The sequence below is a fragment of the Alosa pseudoharengus genome, unplaced genomic scaffold (assembly GCF_046254945.1).
Source record: "Alosa pseudoharengus isolate Yale_2024_CS ecotype anadromous, Long Island Sound unplaced genomic scaffold, YU_APseudo_1.1 YU_APseudo_1.1_scf_4, whole genome shotgun sequence".
NCBI classification, from domain to species: Eukaryota; Metazoa; Chordata; class Actinopteri; order Clupeiformes; family Clupeidae; genus Alosa; species Alosa pseudoharengus.
The window spans coordinates 23204693-23226537 of NW_027468774.1; the positions used below are offsets into that span (position 1 = coordinate 23204693).

The following is a 21845-nucleotide window of genomic DNA, read 5'->3' on the forward strand; positions in this document are numbered from 1 at the left end:
CAGGCTCATTAGTATTAATTTACAACTGAACGAGTTTAGCTTTTAATCTGACCTACTTTCCACGAAACCACATCTATCAGTAGCCTATCGATCAGCGCCAACATGAGCAATAGCAAATCAAACTTTCATCCCTGCAGCTCTGAATATCCCTATGTTTAGGCCTATTAGTAAATGGGTCTAGACAGATCACAGTTTTTTAAATAGGTGGACTAACCATATTGTTTGTATTTTTTTATATTATACTTACATTTTATATTATAGATATATTATAGTCTACTTCATATGTAGGCAAGTCCACATCCCAAAATGTAGCATATTGCACAATAACTTTAGAATGTATATGCACAGGTTAAAAAACAACAGACAGCTGTCACATAATTTCCGTATGCTGTTCCTCCTTTTTGTCACTAGGGAGAGATCTTTCAGCTGGGAGAACAGCTGGGTGAGAGAAAGTCCTGCAGCCGCAGACTGCAGCACCATCCGCGCACCGGTCTGCGCTGCGGAGCGCGGAGCGCTACTCAGGCGGGATGGACAGAGACAAAACCGAACCGGATCCATCCCATCACCGCAACGGGATCGTGGGATTACTCTATGGAGAGTTCACAGACATTCTTAATGGAAAAGTTAGATGTTCTGTTAGTTTGACGGATCATGCCCTCACAGTTCAGAAGATCACTTCGTCACCTGGACAGGGCAAGGTGGTTTTCGACTTGAATGACTGTATCGGTTGTCATGCATTTAAAGGAGAGGACAATGCAGACACCGCGGCTTACTTTTCAGCGTATTTTTATCCGTTTAAGAGAAGATGGTTGAGTTCAGCAATGGCCCGCCAGAGGTTAGAGCAATGCTTTCGTGTTGCGCTCGCTCAGGACCCTAGCGCTAACCTCGAGGAGGCTGAACGGTGGGCTCGAGCTATAAGGGATGCTTCATTTCGTCATTTACCTCGGCGTGATGGTGAGAAAACATGTTCTACTATAGCCTAGTTTTTTTTTTTTTTTTACTAATTTGATTTCCTACTACATATTATCTGAGAGTGAATTTGAGAGAGAATTGAGCAGTTAGATTTGGACATTTACTGTAAACTTGGTAGCATAGACATAGTGGCATTCACAGGCTAGTTTAGGCTATAGGCAACTTCCGTAAGTCCATTAGTTTAAGTTTGGCTGCCATGTGAAAGAATTCGCAAGACTTGGTAGTAGCCTAACAATAAACCTGTCTTACCTGCTCAGAGGTGTAGCCTACACCCCCCAGGCTATGAAGCATGCTTCCTTAAGCTGGGAAATCAATCAAAAGGTTATAAAAGGCTACACAATAATGATTTAATGGCTAGCACCTTTTCATAATTTGCATAGATCTTTGGTGGATTATCTTATCTGGTTTCTGTTGAGGGGGATCAGGGTTTTCATCTAAATCATAGCTACTGGGGGAAATAACATAGTTGAGCCCTAACAAAAGTCACCTAGAATGTAGGTGTAGCATAGCTTAGCCTACTCAAACAGACTCACACTTTCCAGATTGGTACAGTAGTACCTTCAGTCTGAAATCTCTCAGTGACTGCACTGTGCTATTTATGTCATGAACCAGCAGTGATAAATATTTTGGGGGTTTGGCTGGACATCGAGCAGGCTCATAGGCTCAAAAACAGAGCTCCATAGCAGTTGTCATTTACTGAACACTTAAGTCAAATTACTTTTGATTGTCACATCAGCATTTTGTGGATTGTGAATGGTCTCAGGACAGTCCTTATTGCTAAAAAAGCTAAAAAGTGTCCTGAGATCTCTTTTGACAGCCTTGAAACCTTTAAATCTCAAATCTGGGCCCTATAGTCCTAATCCAAACCAAGTCAGATGTGGGATGTAACAGGGTCACCTGGAATGACGTGGCTGGTAGTGAGAGCTGGTGTTGATGGATGGCTGACACTGAGTGATCTGACCCGTCGGAATTCATCAGCTGTGTCCAAGAAGAACTGCTCTGGGCTTTCAGAATGGACAGAGGGAGTTTGTGATTTATCATCCTCACTGGTCAGCCACTCAACCTTGCCTAAGAGGGTCAGAGGAGGCTTAACCACACACATCAATATTCTGGTGATATATGGATTGAAATAGATTAAACCTTAAATCAAGGAAAAGATTTGCTGCAAAATATTGCGTTGTCTATATGAAATATGGAATGTGACCCTGAGATGACATATCAGCACTATCTTTCTCACTGCCTTTTTAAACTTTGAAAATGGCAGTTATTATATGAATATCTCACACGAACTAAGATATTATAGAGCTTTTGATATTCAACATGCCTCACATATGATGCAATAGCATGATTAATTTATAGCATGCACAATCCTGGGGCAGGGAATGATGACACTTAAGAGAAAAACATAGGCTCTGGCCAACTCATTAAAGCATATGGTTCAGTGAAGTAGTGGACACCAATTATTTTCAGACCAGCGGCTTCTACACACTTAAACTTAAGCTCGGTTTTAATTACTGAATTTGCATCCTTCCATGTTCAGGTTTGTGGTCCAGAAGCCTTACCGACCTAGTACGTATCATATACGTCAAGAGTACAGACTTTCAGGACCTGGTTTTAGTTCTTCACTGCTAAAGCCATTACAGTAATACAAGAAGTATTTTAGGTGACTCCATTAAAGTGAGCAGAAATGGGGTTTTGTGAAGCAATTTAAACGCTTCGCAACGGTTGTCTTTTTCATTTTAGATAAGGGCCTATGAAAGGGAACATTTTTTGCGTGTCAGAATCGAACAGAATTAGTTTTCACAGCAAGCCACTCCATGAAGGGAGCCTCCATGAAAGGATGTTTCAATAGATGACTCAGGAGACCTAGGGCTTCAATTGTAGTTTTAATTACATATTATAACACTAAAGATGCTGAGCCTTAAAGTATTAAAGGGCAGTGAAAAGTATTCACTGTAGACTGTTGTTTCGGAAAAGAGTTTAATAGTATAAAGGCTCCTGTACATCATTTCTGTGGATGTATGTTGAACACTTTTCACATTTCTTAAATGAGAATGAACACACGAGAATGACACTATAGGACTGAACTATTTGTGGTCACTAATTTGTTTAAATTAGGTTCTAAATAGTCTAAATCAGTGGTTCTCAAACTGTCTCCAAGATTATTTTTATAAATATATATAGCATTATCACTTCAAATTATATCAAAATATATATAATTCAAAATCCTTAACCATGTGATCCCTGAAGTTAAATTTAAACTATTTTTGTCTACTCATCAGATCAGATTCCAAAAATAATTCTATGGAAATGCATGGATTCCAGTTTCTTCCAGTAGCAGCAACTAGAATCCATGCATTTCCACTGAATTATTTTTGGAATCTGATCCCTTATCATACCTGTTCATTCTTACTCGTCGCTCGACTTATCGTGACTAAATTTAAGATGGCTGCAAACGCTAAACTTCGTGAAGATACTGTCTGTATAAATCGTCTTGTAAGTAAACTACCAGTGCTTTTTCAAAGTTCTCAATGTCTCGTTTTAAATGTCAGGGCCCTCGGAAGTCTACCAATGAAGTGTGGAGATACATTGAGCCTCGTAAATGGTGTGAAATTGTGATTTATTTGCATGGCTAGCCCGATGCCGAAGCACCACCATTGAAAAAGCTGTTGGTAGCATCGGCTAACTAGCGCCAGATTTTGGAGTGCAGGGGACAAGCCGAGATGGGCTATGAGACATATATTCACACTCGGTATCATGTTTCAACACACTTTAGGTCAATATCACACCGGAATTCTCCTTTAAATAAGTTATCATTTCCTTGGATAGGAACGCCACAGATCCCTAAACAGTTATCAGGAAGCAGGAGAAGAGACGGTGCCTAACACCAACTCCACGTACATGCAAAATGTAAAATCTGCATGACCCAAAGCTTGACATAACTACATAACATAACAGCTGTATAAAGTAAATGTACAGTATATGCGTTTTGTGTGTGTGTGTGTGTGTGTGTGTGCATAATCCGCATTAAATAGATGGGAGACAGATGTGGTTAGATGAACAAGATTAAATGAAATAATCATAAATCCTTCCACACATAAAAGAGGATCGTGGGCCATGAAAAGGCTGCAGCAGATCCATCGCTCAGATTCAGCTGTGCGTCATGCTGCCGTGTTGTGCTGATGCTGCAGTATCTCTCTGCAACGAAGACAGGAGCCACAGCGACGTTCTGTACACAGCCCTTGCCCTCTGACCTCAGCTCCATCTCCTTAGGGGCCCCTGCCTTCTCTCCCTCTCTCTGCCCAGGAGTGGAGCAGTCTGATGGGCTGTCAGACCTCAGTGCTCAGGCACGATATAGCGCCTCGGTGGCCTCCACCTCCAACCTCCAGGCTGGGGCTTGTTGGTGGAGATGACAGCTCCGCCTGTGACGCATTGCTCACATGGATGTGAAAGCTACTGGAGGCCAAGGCAGGATGAGAAGCCTGCACGCAGTTTCTGTTCTTGACTCTGGGCGATGTTTGATGTGGTCACACTAGTGAATGCCCTCTTTTCCTGCGTGACTTGTGGCAGGAGTGTATTCAGTCTGTCGGTTGTCTAAAAGTATTTGTGCATTTAGTGGACTTTACTCATCCATTTCTTAAACAACTTGATGATTAGGAATTACTAAAGCAAATTGCATGTATGTATATGTAAATATCTAAAAGAATATGCACAATATGGATTCATTTCAGTGTTCGTATTTGAAATGCATAAACCTCCCGACATATTTATTGTGCCAAATTTCAGATGACTTCTCAGTCTTGGTTTGCTCTGTAAAGAATACTGTAGTTTCCCATGATATCATTCTGGGATGTGCTCATCCATTGCGACCACACCGACTGCCAACTAGCAGACAGCATGGTGGATAATAGTAGAGGGGGGAGCACGTGTAATAGCTGGAGACATAACCCACGGCAGAGTCTCAGTCAATGTGACTCAGAGCATGGGCACCAAACCATGAATTATTGAGTCCAATCCAGAATCTGCTCTGGCTTTGAAATGCAGGTCATCAGTGGCTCACAGTAACAGCTCACTGCTCACAGCGGCATATTAACCGATTACATATGAAAGATTAACTTGACACCAATAGTGTTTCGGATGCTTTTGTGAGTCAGTGAAGGGAGAGAAAGCAATTATTTGGAGCAATTAAGCCCTATTTCCTTTGGCAGCCTGAGGATTGTATGTGATGAAACAAAGGACTGTCAGAGCCCCATGAGCGAACTTGGTACGTGCCTAATGTAAAATTCACATGTGATGTAGTATTCTGTTCCCATGCCAACTGAACAGCTGTGAGGTAAGGAAGTTCAGGCATCCGGAAACTCAAGGCTTCAGAGGACGACAGCGGCAGATATTTCACCTTCTTGGCCTCCTGTGCCTGTTTTACAGTGGTGAATGTCTGGCTCTGATAATGGACTGACTGATCGAAACATCAGTTTTTTAGCAAATTGGTTGCCCTCTGGAGCAAGCAGTGTTGTGCTTTTCTTTGTCTCTTACAGTAAAGTTGCTCTTGCGAAAATAGCTGCACCTGCAGTATGACCTATCAAGGTGTGCAGACTTCTCTCTATCTTCTATGAAACAATGTAACACACATTCACAAGCGTAAAATAATCAATCCTACTATGTTAACTGAAAGCTATCATGGATGAATGAAAGAGATGTAAAGCAACACCGGCTGTTCCCCGGTCAGTAAGAGGAGTCGTTTGTGGAGGATAAATGGGAATATTTGAGGAAGTGAATGCTATGTTGGCAGTCTCGTTTGCAGCAGCTAATGGATGTCAAGTGCTGGGGGCAGTGCAGCGGCATGGAAAGGGCCCTCCCAAGAGCCCAATTAGCCAAACGGGGTCAAGCATCGCTGATCTCACAGCCAGCTCCTATTCACTGCAGTGGCCCTGTCACCATCCGCATTCACACAAGCTTTTAGGGGGCATTTGACAGTGACCTCAAGCTTGCTGAAAGGGGTGGTCAAATGTCAGTGATATATCTCAATCATAACACTTACAAAAACTTTTTTTTTCTTCCGTGGAGAATCTTTCAGTGTCGAAAATTAAAATTTTCTCTCAAAAGTCCCCCCAGCATCTCCCACCTGTCATACCAGAGAGACTGGTTAAGCGGCCGCTTAACAGCTTTTCATAGCTGCCATGGGTTTGCCTGGGGGTTGCAGAGTACAGTCATTCAGCAAAGTCATTCAGCAAATGGAACAGGTTTAACTCCCAGGTCTGACCTACAACTTCCTCAATATGTAATGGGGAACGAGTCAAGCTTGCTCTACACGTCCCGCTCTACCCAGCCTGCATCCTACTGCCTCGCCTCGCCTCCACGCACCTCCGAGCGAGCAGGTGGAGCATGAACGAGAGGATTTCGTAATCTGGCATGAGACCGGGACAAGGCATCTGTCTTTGGTTTGTCTAGCAGCGCCGCTGGCCGTGGTGCTGATGTTTTGTTTGTTTTCGCTCTCATTTAAATGATGTTCCTCGGTGATAACAGTTCTGCATGCAATGAGGGATGATGCTTGGAGACACAAGGACCCAAGGTGTAGCTCAACTGAATGTGTTTTACTGGAATGTTGTTGATATTGTCTATTTCTTTTTTGTCCTTCTTCCTTCATTCTTTCCTTATCTCTGTTGCTCCCTCTCTCATTTCATTCTTGTTCCATTGTGTTTATTTTGGTCTCTGTGTTTTTCCACTCATATCTGTCCCTCTTCTCTCCTTGCCTCCCTCTCTCTCCCTCTCTCTCCCTCTCTCTCCCTCCTCTTCTCTCTCTCCTCTGCCCGTGTCAGGTGCCGTGTACTGTGAGGTGCGTCGCCCTTGCCGGCTCATGCTGCTGCTGAACCCCAACAGTGGACGGGGCCAAGCGATGACCCTCTTCACCACCCACATCCAACGCATGCTCACCGAGGCTGCTGTCCCCCACACACTGGTCATCACCGGTCAGTCCCTGACTCGCTCACTCTGCATCCAAGTGCCCGCAATCCCTGAGGCCCACACCTGATTCCCTGAGGCCCACACCTGCACATCTACATCCACCCCCCTGCTGCAGAACCCTCACATCCACACTCACACCAACCCACACTCACACCTGTGCTTCTGGCTCTTATCACATCCCTCACCCTCACCCATTCAAGACCAGGCTTATAATATCATTCTGCATGTTATAGTCAGAGACTAACTATTATGAGTTCTGTGCTGTAATACTGAATGCTGGTCTGGTACATACTATATATAGTGAGATGTAGAGAGAGGTCCCAGAAACCTTTCTGAATTCACACTCCTAATCTCAGTTAGCACCTAGTTTGACTTATCCAGCCCAGGTCACAAAGTCCACACGCGCACATATTCACACACACACATGCACACACATGCACGCACACACACACACACACACACACACACACACACACACACACACACACACACACACACACACACACACACACACACACACACACATGCACATACACACACACACACACACACACACACACACGCACACACATATACACACTTTTTTGCTCTCACACCCAGCTCTGATTCACTCACACATAGATAGAGAGATAGATACTTTTTTGATCCCCAAGGGGAAATTCAAGTGCACACAAAGTGTCATACAGAACTCAGCAACATCAGAACTCAGCAACTGCACCCCCTCTAGCTGACACTCGCATACCTGCAATCTCACACACCCAAACCACACCCAGCGTTGCCAGTGGATGTGGGTGAAACAGTGTGTGTCAGTGTGACAGTTACAGTCAATGACTGTATTTAGTCATTGGTTAGAGCACACTCCCAGGTAGGGCACTGTAGACTCTGGCCTCACCACTACCACACACCTTCATGCCTCTTGAGCCTGTTGTGTACCCTAGTCATCATTACCACACTCTGGTCTGTAATTCATTACACCAACAGAAGCAGTATGTATTGTGCCTGTTGTCTTTTACAGTATTTACTTGCCAATGCCATTGTGCTGCTGCGTTTACTTTTGAATTGAGGGCCAGTGGCAGTGAATGACCCTGGCGTATTATCACAAACCGGGGCAGGTTAAAGGAGTTGCTGAATCATAATATGAGGTCAATGGGACTGTCAACAACCTGCTACCACCACCAGCCCTGAGTGCCTTTCAAAAATGCTCAAAAATTCATTCAGATCTACTGAACTCTGAGTAACCCTTTGGCTGTACAATTGAGGGCTTGTGGCTGCACTGAAGAAAAGGGGACGGGGGGGGGGGGGGGGGGGGGTGATGCCAGGAAAGCTTTTTGTCTCTAAAAATCAATTGTAATGTACACGTCCTCTCTTCTCAGATCTCTCAGCGCCCTCAAGATGCGCGCCGTGCTGACAGGGTTACTGTAACTGTAGCATCTACTCGGAAAATTACTGGTCCGCTATTAGAGCTTCTGGCATCCTTTTAGTGTTGTTCAATTCTCTGGAAAAAAGAGGGATGCCTGAGAAAGAGAGAGAGAGAGAGGGAGGGCATGTGAGAGAATGTTGCTCTCTGCCCATTTCTGCGATCCTACAGCAGCATGGGATGGTTAGCAGCTGGATGGTAATGAATGAGCACAGTCTAATTACCGATGCGATGCTCTACATGGGCAGCTCTCTCTCACTCTCTCTTCCCCTCTCTCTCTCTCTTTCCCTCTCTTTCCCTCTCTCTCTCTCTCTCTCGTCAGAGATCACCAGGGGAGAGAGAGGAGAGTTAAGGGGAAAGAAGAAAAGCAAAGAAAGTAGCGAATCAATAGAGTGGAGAGAAGAGAATGTGAATAGAGAAGAGAAAGGGAAAAGGGAGCAGGACAGGAGAGGAAGAGAAGGGTGGGGGAATAAGAGGGTTGTGGAGAGAATGAGAGAAAGCAGTGTGAAAAGAAGAAAAGAAGAGAGAAAGTTTGCTGGCTTAATGCAAGTCACGGTGTCATAGGAGCAGAGAGCGGCTGTCGCCGCTCATTTGCTTCTAACACTGCTGGTTTCAGCAGAGTCTCCCTCACAGACACATACTGTTCAGCAGAGCCTCCCTCACAGACACATTCAGCAGAGCCTCCCTCACAGACACATACTGTTCAGCAGAGCCTCCCTCACAGATACATACTGTTCAGCAGAGTCTCCCTCACAGACACATACTGTTCAGCAGAGCCTCCCTCACAGATACATACTGTTCAGCAGAGTCTCCCTCACAGACACATACTGTTCAGCAGAGCCTCCCTCACAGACACATTCAGCAGAGCCTCCCTCACAGACACATACTGTTCAGCAGAGCCTCCCTCACAGACACATTCAGCAGAGCCTCCCTCACAGACACGTATACTGTTCAGCAGAGCCTCCCTCACAGACACATACTGTTGGAGCCAGCATAGTTTGTGTGTGTGTGTGTGTGTGTGTGTGTGTGTGTGTGTGTGTGTGTGTGTGTCTGTGTCAGTGTGTGTGTGAGTAAAATGCATGTGTGTATGGCAGAGTATTTGCAGCACAGCAGCATATGAAAGAGTCTGCACTTGTATGCATTCTCAAGTGGCTGAGATGACAACTCTCACTGTGAAATTATTTACAGCTCTGCATATGATGTGTGTGTGTGTGTGTGTGTGTGTGTGTGTTTGTGTGTGTGTGTTTGTGTGTGTGTGTGTGTGTGTGTGTGTGTGTGTGTGTGTGTGTGTGTGTGTGTCAACATTTGCATTTGGGTGTCACAGGACATGTTTAAGGACCATAAGGATCAGATGACACATACATGATTGTGTGCAGTGTGTGCAGGGGTTTGCACATGAGAATGGCCATTAGACTCACACACGTCATCCCCCCCCCCTCTCTCTCTCTCTCTCTCTCTCTCCCTGTGTGTGTGTGTGTGTGTGTGTGTGTGTGTGTGTGTGTCTGTGTCTGTGTCTGTGTGTGTCTGTTTGTGTGTGTGTCTGTGTTTGAGTGTGTGTGTGTAGTGTGTGTGTGTGTGTCCCTCTGCAGTGATGTTCCCCTGCAGTCCTGTCATGCGCTGTAGCAGGAGATAGAAGAGGCGGCTGCAGCATGCAATGCGCCCGCTCGGGTCGTCTTAGGTCACTCTGCGCCGCTGATAGAGAGAAAATATGAGCCAGCTGCCACCAAGCAGCTTCAGAGCACCACAGAGAGAGAGAGCTGCCCTGCGTCTGCTGCCCAGCCCCGCCCCGCCCCCGTCTCCCAAGGCCTTAGTGGTCAGTCAGTCAGCAGCTATGTAATTTGTCACTCCGCTCAGCTTTGCTAAGTGTTAATAGAATGTTGAGTTTTTTCATTTTCGTCCGTTCACGGTGTTAGGATTAATTTCTTCTAAAGTGTGAGCCGTTGCACTCTTACCATGATGGGTGAGTCAGCAGTATGGGAGACCAGGAGAGGTGAGAAGAAACGGGGAGTTTAGGAGATGACATGCACGAAGAAGTGTAGATGAAATAGAGAGGAAAGAACGGATTGCAGATGTGAGAGGAGAGGAGAGTGGATGGAGAGAACAGGCAGGAGTGAGTGAGAGGAGAAAAGTGGAGGGGAAGGCAGGACGATTGAGTTGAGCTGAGTCGGCAGGACTCTCTTCTCCTCAGTATCTGGGCCTGTCAGTAGCAGCAGCAGCAACAGCAGTAATGCAGAACGGCTATGCTAACTATCTCCCACCTCATACATACCAAACAGCCTGTCCTCACTTAAAACAAAATAAACTCTCACCTTGTGGAGAGAGATGACAGAGGGCACACTGCTCAGACAGGGCTGCCGAAGCTATTTCCTCATGCGTGTCAGAGAGAGCCACACATTTATTCCAGTGTTTGTGAGTAAATATTCATGAAGAGATGTGAGACTCTGGGCTGGGTGGAGGTGGTGGTGGTGGTGGTGATGGTGATGGTGAGTGTTTATTTTAATTGGAGAAACATTCTGGCGACCTACATTGCTGCTGAATTGAAAAAGGAAAAGTAAACAAATGGGCTCTGATAAAGTAGGACTGAGCAGAGGCTTAATTCTAATGTCACAGCCGTATACAGTTTTCACACGCGCTCTTATGTGAGCATAGCATCATTCAGTAGAATGTTGAAGGTGCAGTAGTCCTTGAGAGATTCCTGAACAGTGTATTTCTGTCCATTTCGTCCATTTAAATGGGTTGCGTTTCAATAAGGGACGGTTTCCTCAAAGTGTCGGGATTTATCCGGCCTGACAAGAGCCACGCGAAAACGAGTGACGGATAACAAGCCACCGTTCCAGGGTCTTTATCCCATCAACGGCGCCCGCTGTCCAACGTGCCCAAGGACGGCGGGGGACAAAATTAAATCAGCCGGACTAATTCGATCGCCGCTGCTCTTAGTCAGACTCCCAAATCAGCCCCGGTGGACGCGCTGCGCTAAGCTGCTGGCACCTCACAGCTCTCTGTGGCTCGGCCCTGATAAGAGGAAATCGAATCCCACGTTTGGCACGCTAATCACTCTGATCTCCCCCTCAGGGGGTCCCATGGGGAGGAGGGGAAGGGGTGCTGGGGTCCTTTCCCACCACAGTCTTCTCCATTCATCACACACACACACACACACACACACGCACACACACACACGCACACACGCACACACACGCACACACACACACACACACGCACACACACACACACACGCACACACACGCACACACACACACACACGCACACACACACACACACGCACACACACGCACACACACGCACACACACACACACACGCACACACGCACACACACACACACACACGCACACACACGCACACACGCACACACACGCACACACACACACACACGCACACACGCACACACACACACACACACGCACACACACGCACACACACACACACACGCACACACACACACACACACGCACACACACACACACACCGCCCTTGCCCCTCACCCCACATCACCCCGTAGTCCTTTCATCCACTTTTTGTTTCAGTGCAGTATCTCTGTCCTCCCTTTTTTCATTGTACTTTGTGCTCAATTTCTTACATACTATCTCCCCGTCTCCTCTCTCTCCCCCCCCCCTCTCTCTCTCTCTCTCTCTCTTTCTCTCTCTCTGTTCTTGTTCTCTTTTCTCTGACAGAGCACCAGAACCATGCACGGGAGCTAGTGCGAGAGGCTGATTTGTCTCAGTGGGACGCCTTGGTGATTCTGTCAGGAGATGGGCTGCTTTTTGAGGTGTGTGTGTGTGTGTATGTGTGTGAATTTATGTATGTGTGAGTATGGGAATGTTTCAAAAGAAAAAAGCTTTTTAATGAGATTGTTGTAGGTAGGCAGGATGATGTGAACCTTTGTGTGTGTATGTGTGTGTGTGTGTCTGTATGTGTGTGTGTGTGTGTGTGTGTATGTGTATCTGTGTGTGTATTTGCTTTTGTTTGAATAGATTTGAATAAACTCTCACTGATGTGCCAGTTCATGTGTACTCAACAATCCCTCTGGTCCAAACATTGCAACTTCTCCCCAATCTCCTGGCTGCCCCCCCAGGTGGTGAACGGCCTGATGGAGAGAGAGGACTGGGAGGTGGCCATCCAGACGCCGCTGGGCATCCTACCCGGAGGCTCGGGCAACGCCCTGGCAGCTTCTGTCAACCATTACTCCGGGTGAGGACACTAATATGCCATCTCTATGCATGGAGCGCAACCGGGGCCAAATAAATGTGCTCCCCAGACCAGAGACAGGGTCGTTTGTCAAAAAGACTCGCTGCACTTTCAGCACTTGGCCGAGGCCAGCGGAGTGCTCTGAGGAAGGTGACTTGGCTCTTTGGTGTCCTCAAAGGAGCTCTGAGAGTTTTAATCCATCCTGTATTCTCAGGTCTTTAACTGTGGGCTCCTCCTCATCATGGCACAGTTTGGCAGAACAATAGCCGGTGAGATTAGGTGGAGGGGAGGGTATTATGATTAGAATGACAGCCTGAAAAGAGTTCCGAGGCTGTCTTACAAGACTTTCAGCAGAGCATGCATATTCAAAGTGGTGTTCAAGTGAGCATGAGGCTCATTAATGTGATGTTTCTGCCTTCCACAGTCTGTACAAAGACACTCTATAACACATTTAAATTTAATTTGAATTTCTTGAATTTCCCCTTGGGGATCAATAAAGTATCTATCTATCTATCTATCTATCTATCTATCTATCTAAATTGATGCAAAGTGGGTGTTGTCACAGTCTCTATTCCAGATGTGTATGTGAACAGTTGCTTTCACTATTTCCACCACTTGCAGCCATGTTATATTTGATGACATTCTTTCCAAGTCCCCCTCTTTCCAAACCCACATGCACACACACACCCTTCCATCACCAGCTTCTTTCTCTTTCAGTGATTGATTCATAGTCTGTAGTTCAATGTCTGTGTGCGAAAATCAGTGTCACTCTAGTCTAGAACATTCCAGTGCCCCTCCATCTCCGTTAGTTCATGTTGACCCCTTCCTGTGTTTTCCCTCCTCTCTGTCCTGTGTGTGTGCAGCCTCTGGTCTGATTGACAGCAGAGGGTGCTGAAGTCTATCTTGGTAGCCTCACAGGTTTATTATAACCCATTCTTACTGCAGTTTACAAGGAGTTGTAAAAGTAGGTGATGCAGAGAAGTTGTGTGAGTGTTGTGTGATAGTACATGCAGCACCGTGCATCAGTCATATTATGTTCCGCTATGCGGTAGGCCTACAGTAATCTAGTTGCAATATAGATAGACTACATCAACAGCATACCAGTGTGGCTCCCTCCAGAACCAGAAATTGAGAGGTGTCCTCATCTTGGCCAATTTGTCCTCACCTTTAGACACAACCTGTCCTCCTGCATGGTGTGGTCTAGTTGGTGGTCACCCTATTTCTGATACTTTGTAGTAAACATGTGGCCTCCACTTCCCCTTTTAAACACAAATTATGTCAACTTGTTTTTTCAATGTATTTCTGCGCAAAACCGCTCGCATCAAGCATCCCTTGTATTCTCTAGCTTGGTCGTGGTTGCAGTGCGGTTCAAGCCTGAGAGACCTGAAAGACCTGATGCTTATATTCATTAATATTTATAATAATTATTTAATAATTTAGTGTATAAGAGCCTTTCATTAGGATACCAGATAGGTAGGCCTATTTAAACACAATATCCCACCTTGATCAGAACTTTTCAATGCGCTAAATATTACAAATATAATTTTTACATTGCGTTTGTTAAAAATGAATATCAGATGATTTATCGTTTATCGGTTTTTATCTGAAATATCGAAGTCGGTATTGGCCTTTAAAATCCCATATCGGTCAGGCTCTAGTGTGTATTCATCCTCATCTCTCTCTGTGCCCCACCGTCCCCAGGACCCCGATGCTGTTGGGCGAGGAGTTGCTGGTCAGCTGCGGCTTCCTGCTGTGCAAGGGCCTGCTGTCTCCGCTGGACCTGGTGTCGGTCCACCTGGCTTCGGGCCAGCGCCTCTTCTCCTTCCTGGCGCTGGCCTGGGGCTTTGTGGCCGACGTGGACATTGAGAGCGAGCGCTACCGGCAGGCGGGCGCCCTGCGCTTCCTGCTGGGCACGCTGGTGCGGCTGGCGTCGCTGCGCTCCTACCGCGGCCGCCTGGCCTTCCTGCCCGTCCACCAGGAGCAAGCCGCGGAGCAGGAGGGCAGAGTGGCCAGACTGGTGGCTTCCACGTCCACCATGTCGTCCGATAACGACTCCTCTCCCTCCACCTCTCCGCCCGACTCCCCCAACTCATCCTTCTGCTCGGCCATGTCGTGCGGACCGCTGACGGACTCCTCTCCGCCCTGCAGTGCCCTCTGCCCCGAAAACTCTGTCCACAGCAGCAGCCCATCGCCCAACGACAACAACACTCTCCACAACGCCTCCAACAACGCCATCAAGCTCCTCCAGGCCGGCTCTGACCAGACCACATCCCTAATCAAGGGCCCACCGGACTCTCTCCTGTCCCCTCTGGATGAGCCGGTGCCCGCGGACTGGACGCAAATCCCGGAGACGGGCTTTATTCTGGTGCTGGCCATGTACCAGTCCTACCTGGCCGAGGACCTGCAGGCCGCCCCGGAGGCGCGTACCCAGGACGGCTGCATCCACCTCTACTACGTGCTGGAGGGGGTCTCGCGGGCAGCCCTGCTGCGTCTCTTCCTGGCCATGGAGAAAGGCACGCACATGGCCTGTGAATGCCCCCAGCTGGTGTACCGCCAGGTGCGTGCCCTGAGACTGGAGCCCCTCTCCACCCAGGGGGCGCTCACCGTGGACGGGGAGCAGGTGGAGTGCGGCCCCATCCAGGCGCAGATCCACGGCAGCGTGGCCAGACTTATCTCCAGCTAAGGGGACGCTGAGTGAGTGTGGTTTTGGGATAGATCTCTGTTAGCAGGTAGATTAGGTTCCAGAGCACTTTAGAGCAAAGGCTCAAGTCTTTGTGCCATGTGAATTATAGAAGTGCCAATGTATGTCAGACATTTGTAGTTTTTACAGGAAGAAGGGTGAAAAGAAGTTCCATTCCTGACCTGTTATTTATTTTTCTACTTGGGGCAATGAAATGATAGAACTGGTTTTATGTTATGTTTCAGAAAGTGTCTTCTCTTCTTGTGGAATCACAGTGAAATGATTCTGGTCATGTATATGTGTGTGTGTGTGTGTTTATGTCTGTAAGGTCACAGCATTAGAGTGCTCTCTGGTCTGATTCGAAAAGCGTGTCAAGAGGAGAGCAGGGTGCTTTTTCCCATCCTTGGGGAGCACGCCATGACAACAGGCGTGAGGACCCAACTCCACTCAAGGCGAGCTGAGACCTGTCCTCACGCCTCTGTGACTCCCCCCCCCCCCCCCCCAACCACACACACACACACACACACACACACATACACACTCACTCACACAACCACACACCCTCCAGGGGCATGGTGCTGCTGTGTAGCCTGAGGAAAGAGATGAGATGCAGCCTTCACGACACACACACACACACACACACACACACACACACACACACACACACACACACACACACACACACACACACACACTCTCGGCTTCATTTGCTCTCCTCTGCTGCTTCATTTGCTCCCCTCAGTGCTTCCATTCAGTTGTTGCCCTCCAGAGGCTCAGAGCAGGAGAGGGCCATTCTGCCCAGGCCACAACAGGCACCATGCCAAAACGCTGAAAAAAAGACAAGTGGTCACCAATGCCTTGATGCATGCACATGGGCGGATTATGAATTTTCGGCCCCCGTGCCAAGATGCATTACGGGCCCCCCACTAATTGTCGCATATGTGGGGTTTATTTGTTTGATGTGATTTCCTGTATTCTGGTGCATTTTGGGGATGGCCAATACTTTAATTCAATCAGATTCATAGCCTACATCCTGATTTGTTGATATTGAGGCAATGATTCCATGCAAAGGCTTGGGCCCAAGGGCCCCCTGATCCCTTGGGCCCCTGGGCCTGGGCCCGGTAGGCCCGTGCAGTAATCCATCCCTGTGCATGCAAGATGCTGGCATAAAACACACACACACATACGCCACTGGTCCTGAATCAGATCTGTGACCTAGATTGGGGTTTAGAACAATGAGGCAGAAGATCTGTCATAGGTGGGTTGACAGCTCTGTCGATGAATGCAGTTCATACCTATCTCTGTGTTCCAGAAGCGTAGTATTACACTGGATAAGGGAGGGGGCTAGCAGGCATAGCTCAGCACTGCATTCTGGATTCTGATGGGATGCTGTCTTTCTTTAGCTTTACTTTATGAGTATGAGTATCCTAAGACATCAGACTCCAGGTGTCTCTTTACTGAGCTTCCTCCATGTTTCTCATAATGGGAGAATGAGAAATGAAAGTCATAAACTCATCAAATGAACTCATAGAACTGCACTGAGATCAGTTATCACAAACATTATCTCTATATATATAAAAACTGACCAAATCAAATAGATGACTCATTGTTCTAAGAGGAAAAGTAGAGGTTGGTAAAGAAGCACACTTACTGAAGGACAACGTACTGTACTTCACTGAGCACGGTACTGTACTGATATTAGTCATTAACGAAACCGCCTTATGTTACAGGAATGGCTAATGCATACATGTTTGCTTTCCAGAGAGAGCGTGTAAGCATTTTCTTCCAGTGGCCTATTACTAACATTAGGTCACGCTCCTATGACCACAGAACCAATCAGTGTGGACTGCCGTCCAAGCCCTACGAAAACCATTTCCCCCTCCCTCACGCTGCTATGTGGTCTAAAAATGCTCAATCATAAGATTACGCTTTGCAGTGCCAGTGCGCTGCATCAGAGACATGGAAATTTAATACATGATCAGACTGCATTAGAGTGCTGCTCTGCAGCCATCTGCTATCATCTGACTAGTCTGATGCCAGCTTTCCTCTTCAACTGCCTTGAAAAGCGAAAGGTAGCACACAAGACTGCAATTCACTCAAGCATTTCTCTCCTAGATACCAGGGATGGTGCCAACCCTGAAGAACTAGTGCAATTTAGCCACAGTGAACTCTGCCGTGGCACTGCTCTAGACTGTGATGTCATTTCTGTTATAATCTAATGGGTCAGGTTAAGCCATATGTGCAGGGGCATATGCACATTAGGGAAATAAAGCACAACGTGATGACAAGCTATGCAATCCCAACAGTGCAGTGATTAAATGCCTCTGCCATGAGAGAGCACCACCTTGTGGCTCTATGAATGTTACTCATCTTTTTTTGGTGAAGGGACTTATTCTTATCAAATCTGTCTTTAGTGAAATTGAAGCCACTGTTACACAAATGCCTGTGCTTTTATTGATTTGTGTGTCTATTTTGTTTGTTTTACTTCTTTTTTCTTTTGGAAGAAGTATACAAGATGATCAATTTCTCTTTAGTTTGGTGACTGGCCAGCATTCCTGATTGCAAGTGTAAGGCTTTAGCACTGTTGGCATTGTCACATACTGTACTGTTATGCTGGGTAATCAAGAGATATATTCTATTCTATATTTTTTCATTCATCAATAACATTCTTTTATTTTCAGATTCTGAGATGAAGAAAATAAAGCTAAAATGTAAATTTAAAATCACATTGTCTGGTAGGTTTATGATTTTTTAACAATGTAATTCTGATAGGGGCTGGTTAGCGCTTCGGACTTGTAACCAGAGGGTTGCCGGTTCGAACCCCGACCAGTAGGCACGGCTGAAGTGCCCTTGAGCAAGGCACCTAACCCCTCACTGCTCCCTGAGCGCTGCTGTTGTTGCAGGCAGCTCACTGCGCCGGGATTAGTGTGTGCTTCACTTCACTGTGTGTTCACTGTGTGCTGAGTGTGTTTCACTAATTCACAGATTTGGATAAATGCAGAGACCCAATTTCCTTCATGGGATCAAAAGAGTATATATACTTATACTTATACTGATTTATATGATAAGCATGGACGGATAATGAGCCATTGGGCCCCTGGGCACAGATGCAAAAAGCCCCCCCCAAACAGAAAAAGTTGGAACGTTGTGTAAAATGTGAATAAAAACAGAATGCAATAATCTGCAAATCTCCAGCCAAAACTGTATTGAGACATAATACAGAAAATACCACCGTCTTATCTGGGCCTAAGCTTGTTTAAAATGGACTGAGGTAACATGGAAAAAGGTCCTGTGGTTAGACTAACCAAAATTTGCCATTCTTTTTGGAATTTGTGGACTTATCTGGGCTAGGAGAAAGCCTATCCAAGTATCCAACCTATTCAACTTGTTTTAGTCCACAGTTCAAAACTCAACATCTATGACAGTGTGGAGGAGCATTAGTGCCTACAGTATGGGCATCTTGCACATTTGGCAAGCGCAATCAATTCTGAATGATGTACTGTATACAGGTTTTGAGCAACATATACTGCCATCCAGACAATGCCATTTCCAGGGAAGACATTGAATATTTCAGGAAAACAATGGCAAAATTAATTCTGCACATATTTAAACAGTATTTCTCCATAGATGAAGAGTCCAGGTGTAAAATGGCCTGTCTGCAGTCTAGATTTGTCAAATTAGGTGCATAATGGAATGAAAAACATGACGAAGAATACCCCATACTGTTGAGCAACTGATTTTTTTATTGGGGAGTAATGGGACAGCATTTCTGGTCTCCTCAGTTTCTAAACATTTACAGAATTCTGTTAAATGAAGAGGTGAAGCAGAACAGTATAGTAAACATGCTCCCGTCCCAACTTTTTTTAAACATGTTGCTGGCATCAAATTCAAAATTAATATAACATTCCATTTCCATATGTGTTAACATATGTTTTCAATGTTTGCTAAAAGAAGAATTATGCTATTTATTATTTCTTCTAACTCAATCTCATTGGCCTTGGCTCATTTTCTGTGAAGAACATAAAAATACCTTATTTTCAATAACTGCACATGGTACACCCCCCCTCTGTGTGTGTGTGTCTGTGTCTGTGTGTATGAGTCTCTGTGTGTGTCTGTGCGTATGTGTGTATGTGCGTGTCTGTGTCTGTCTGCGGGAATGTTGTCTTTCTGCATCTGCTATTCCCATACAAAGTTACAAATTGTTACATTTCAAGCACTTTCACCTGTTCTGATTAAGTTAGAAATAAGTACAAATAATGATGAAAAATCTTGTTTATATATTTTTTTACCTTTTTATAATTGAGAAAATCAATTGCCTTGTTTTCTCACAAAAAAACGAAAATGATCATATGATCATAAATGTGATCTCGGGGTAAATGGCAAATATGAACCATAACTGATACCTATACCATTGGTAATTGAGCTAAAGTAAACATCTGTTAAGTATTTTTACATAAATTGTTATAGCTGTATTGATTTAAAAGTCTACTAATGTGGTGGGTCCACCAGACCCGGGAACATTGGCTGAGTAACAAAGATTTGAACACCTTACAAGGGTTAAGTAACTTAGGAAACGGCCCCCAATGCCCTCCACAACAGTGCATTCTTGTGATGTGCTATCATCAACACAACAGGTCCAGGATGGCAGTTTTAAGATGCTGCTGTCAGTGATGTTCTGCTTCCAGGGAGATCGTGGAGTGCATGTGTCGTTGATTTTCCGTTGATTTTCCATTCCAAACAACACTTTCATCTCGTTGTTTATTATTGCCCATGAAAAAGCATGTCTTGTTTTATTATCAACATAGGCTACAATAACATATAGTGGCAAAACATTTTGAATAGTCGCAAAGCGTTTGCATACCCTGGCCCCTATACCCTGAAATAAAACAATTAGCTAAATAAGTTTAAAAGCTCAGCGTTACAGAAAATAAAATCTCTTCACGTGATAATCACATTTGTGTGTGTGAGTGTGTGTGTGTGTGTGTGTGTGAGAGAGAGAGAGAGAGAGAGAGAGAGAGAGAGAGAGAGAGAGAGAGAGAGAGAGATTGCTGTATCATAAACCCCATAGGCCTATTTGGGAAGAGTCAGGTGAACAGTTTTGTTTAGGATTAGTTTTGCTGTAAATGTACCGGTATTTTTAAGAATTGTTGTTTTACAGAGCTCACCATTTTCAACAGAAATGCTCGCTAAAATAAGCAGCAGGATAACCATGTTGAATGAGTCATAGGCTACATTTTAATCTCTTCCTGAGGTGTTAAAACAGGCTTGAAGGTGATCACCAGGGACTCGCAAGGCAGAGGACTACAGAGGATACACGTAGACAGAGGGTCGACAGAGCAGATAAAAAAATGTCTGTAACTACTACACGACCGTTCCTAAGACCCGTAATCGAGTCCCCCGGGCGACACCGTCGGCATACGCTGCCAGCGAGCGAATTTCGGCCGCTCAATCCGCAGGACGCTATCAGTGTTTTTGAGATTGAGAGAGAAGGTAAGAATTCCAACTAATGTTAATTTACTCTTAATCAAATATGAAATACATTGACCGAAACCAGAGCAACAATGTTATTTTTGACTGACTGGATGACGCGACATTTTGGTGCGCATTTCAAATTTGGAGTGGAATTTTCACTGAATCCTGTAGCCAGTAGGCCTACAAATTACTGTTTTTTTTAGAGTGTGTATCTGATTCCTTAAAACCCAGTTCAAATAAAAATGTAACTTTCTTTCAGCATTTATCTCCGTGTCTGGAGACTGTCCGCTCCACCTAGACGAAGTCCGTCACTTTCTAACTCTGTGTCCTGAGCTGTCTCTTGGATGGTTTGAGCAGGGCAGGCTCGTCGCCTTTATCATCGGTTCACTATGGGACGAGGATCGGTTAAACACAGTAGGCCTATGTTGACACAATCTTCTTATATCGCTGTAGGCCTAGCCTATTTATTACGCATAACTACCAAAAGTAGTGATAAAGTAGGCTATCGCATTAACACAATATAGCCTAGTAGCCTATCATTTTATATTAATTTTATAGCCTACATAGGTAGGCTACTATTGTCTTTTTTATATAATTCAACTGTATCTTTTGTCCTTTGACAATAGGACGCACTTACTCTTCACAAGCCACATGGCCACACGGTCCATATTCATGTGTTGGCCGTCCATCGGACCTTCCGCCAGCAGGGGAAAGGGCCTATCCTGATGTGGCGCTACCAGCAGTACTTGCGCTGCCTGCCATATGTGCGACGCGCCGTACTCATGTGTGAAGACTTCCTGGTTCCATTCTACAAGAAGTCTGGCTTCAAAGTGGTAGGACCCTGTGCCATCACTGTCGCACAGCTTACCTTCATAGAAATGCAGTGTGCTATTAGGGGACATGCCTTTGTGCGGCGTAATAGCCAGTTCTAACCTGGGTCCACCGTTGAAGTAGGGGGCTCATGGTAGTACATACTTTTTCTATTCTGTCTACAGTTGAAATGCTTTGCAAAAGCTAACTTATAACTGTTTTGGTTTTGTAAATCAGTGAATATGATACCTGCTGTGTCAGTGCAAGTCAGTGCAATGGTCTTGGAGGAGAGATGAGTCAGTAGGCCTTACTTTTGTCTGTATTTTTGC

At 45.6% G+C, this 21845-nt stretch overlaps 2 protein-coding genes across 2 annotated transcripts; both read left to right on the top strand.

Annotated features, from left to right (window-relative positions):
- Positions 1 to 447: 447 nt before the first annotated feature.
- On the top strand, positions 448 to 17937 carry LOC143102021 (sphingosine kinase 1-like). The gene is made up of 5 exons (XM_076265359.1): positions 448 to 954; positions 6789 to 6938; positions 12041 to 12135; positions 12442 to 12557; positions 14256 to 17937. Exons 1-5 carry the CDS (start codon positions 528 to 530, stop codon positions 15235 to 15237), a joined length of 1770 nt encoding a protein of 589 aa, XP_076121474.1. The 5' UTR covers positions 448 to 527; the 3' UTR covers positions 15238 to 17937.
- A 2645-nt stretch (positions 17938 to 20582) lies between these two features.
- Positions 20583 to 21638, top strand: LOC143102841 (serotonin N-acetyltransferase-like). Its single transcript, XM_076266655.1, has 3 exons — positions 20583 to 20724; positions 20966 to 21120; positions 21333 to 21638. Exons 1-3 carry the CDS (start codon positions 20583 to 20585, stop codon positions 21636 to 21638), a joined length of 603 nt encoding a protein of 200 aa, XP_076122770.1.
- Positions 21639 to 21845: the final 207 nt, after the last annotated feature.

Coding starts and splice junctions, on each gene's coding strand:
- LOC143102021 (XM_076265359.1), top strand. CDS start 528: ATGGACAGAGACAAAACCGAACCGGATCCATCCCATCACCGCAACGGG. Junction 955..6,788: donor TCATTTACCTCGGCGTGATG/GTGAGAAAACAT, acceptor TGCCCGTGTCAG/GTGCCGTGTACTGTGAGGTG. Junction 12,136..12,441: donor GAGATGGGCTGCTTTTTGAG/GTGTGTGTGTGT, acceptor CTGCCCCCCCAG/GTGGTGAACGGCCTGATGGA.
- LOC143102841 (XM_076266655.1), top strand. CDS start 20,583: ATGTCTGTAACTACTACACGACCGTTCCTAAGACCCGTAATCGAGTCC. Junction 20,725..20,965: donor TTTTGAGATTGAGAGAGAAG/GTAAGAATTCCA, acceptor ACTTTCTTTCAG/CATTTATCTCCGTGTCTGGA. Junction 21,121..21,332: donor ACGAGGATCGGTTAAACACA/GTAGGCCTATGT, acceptor CTTTGACAATAG/GACGCACTTACTCTTCACAA.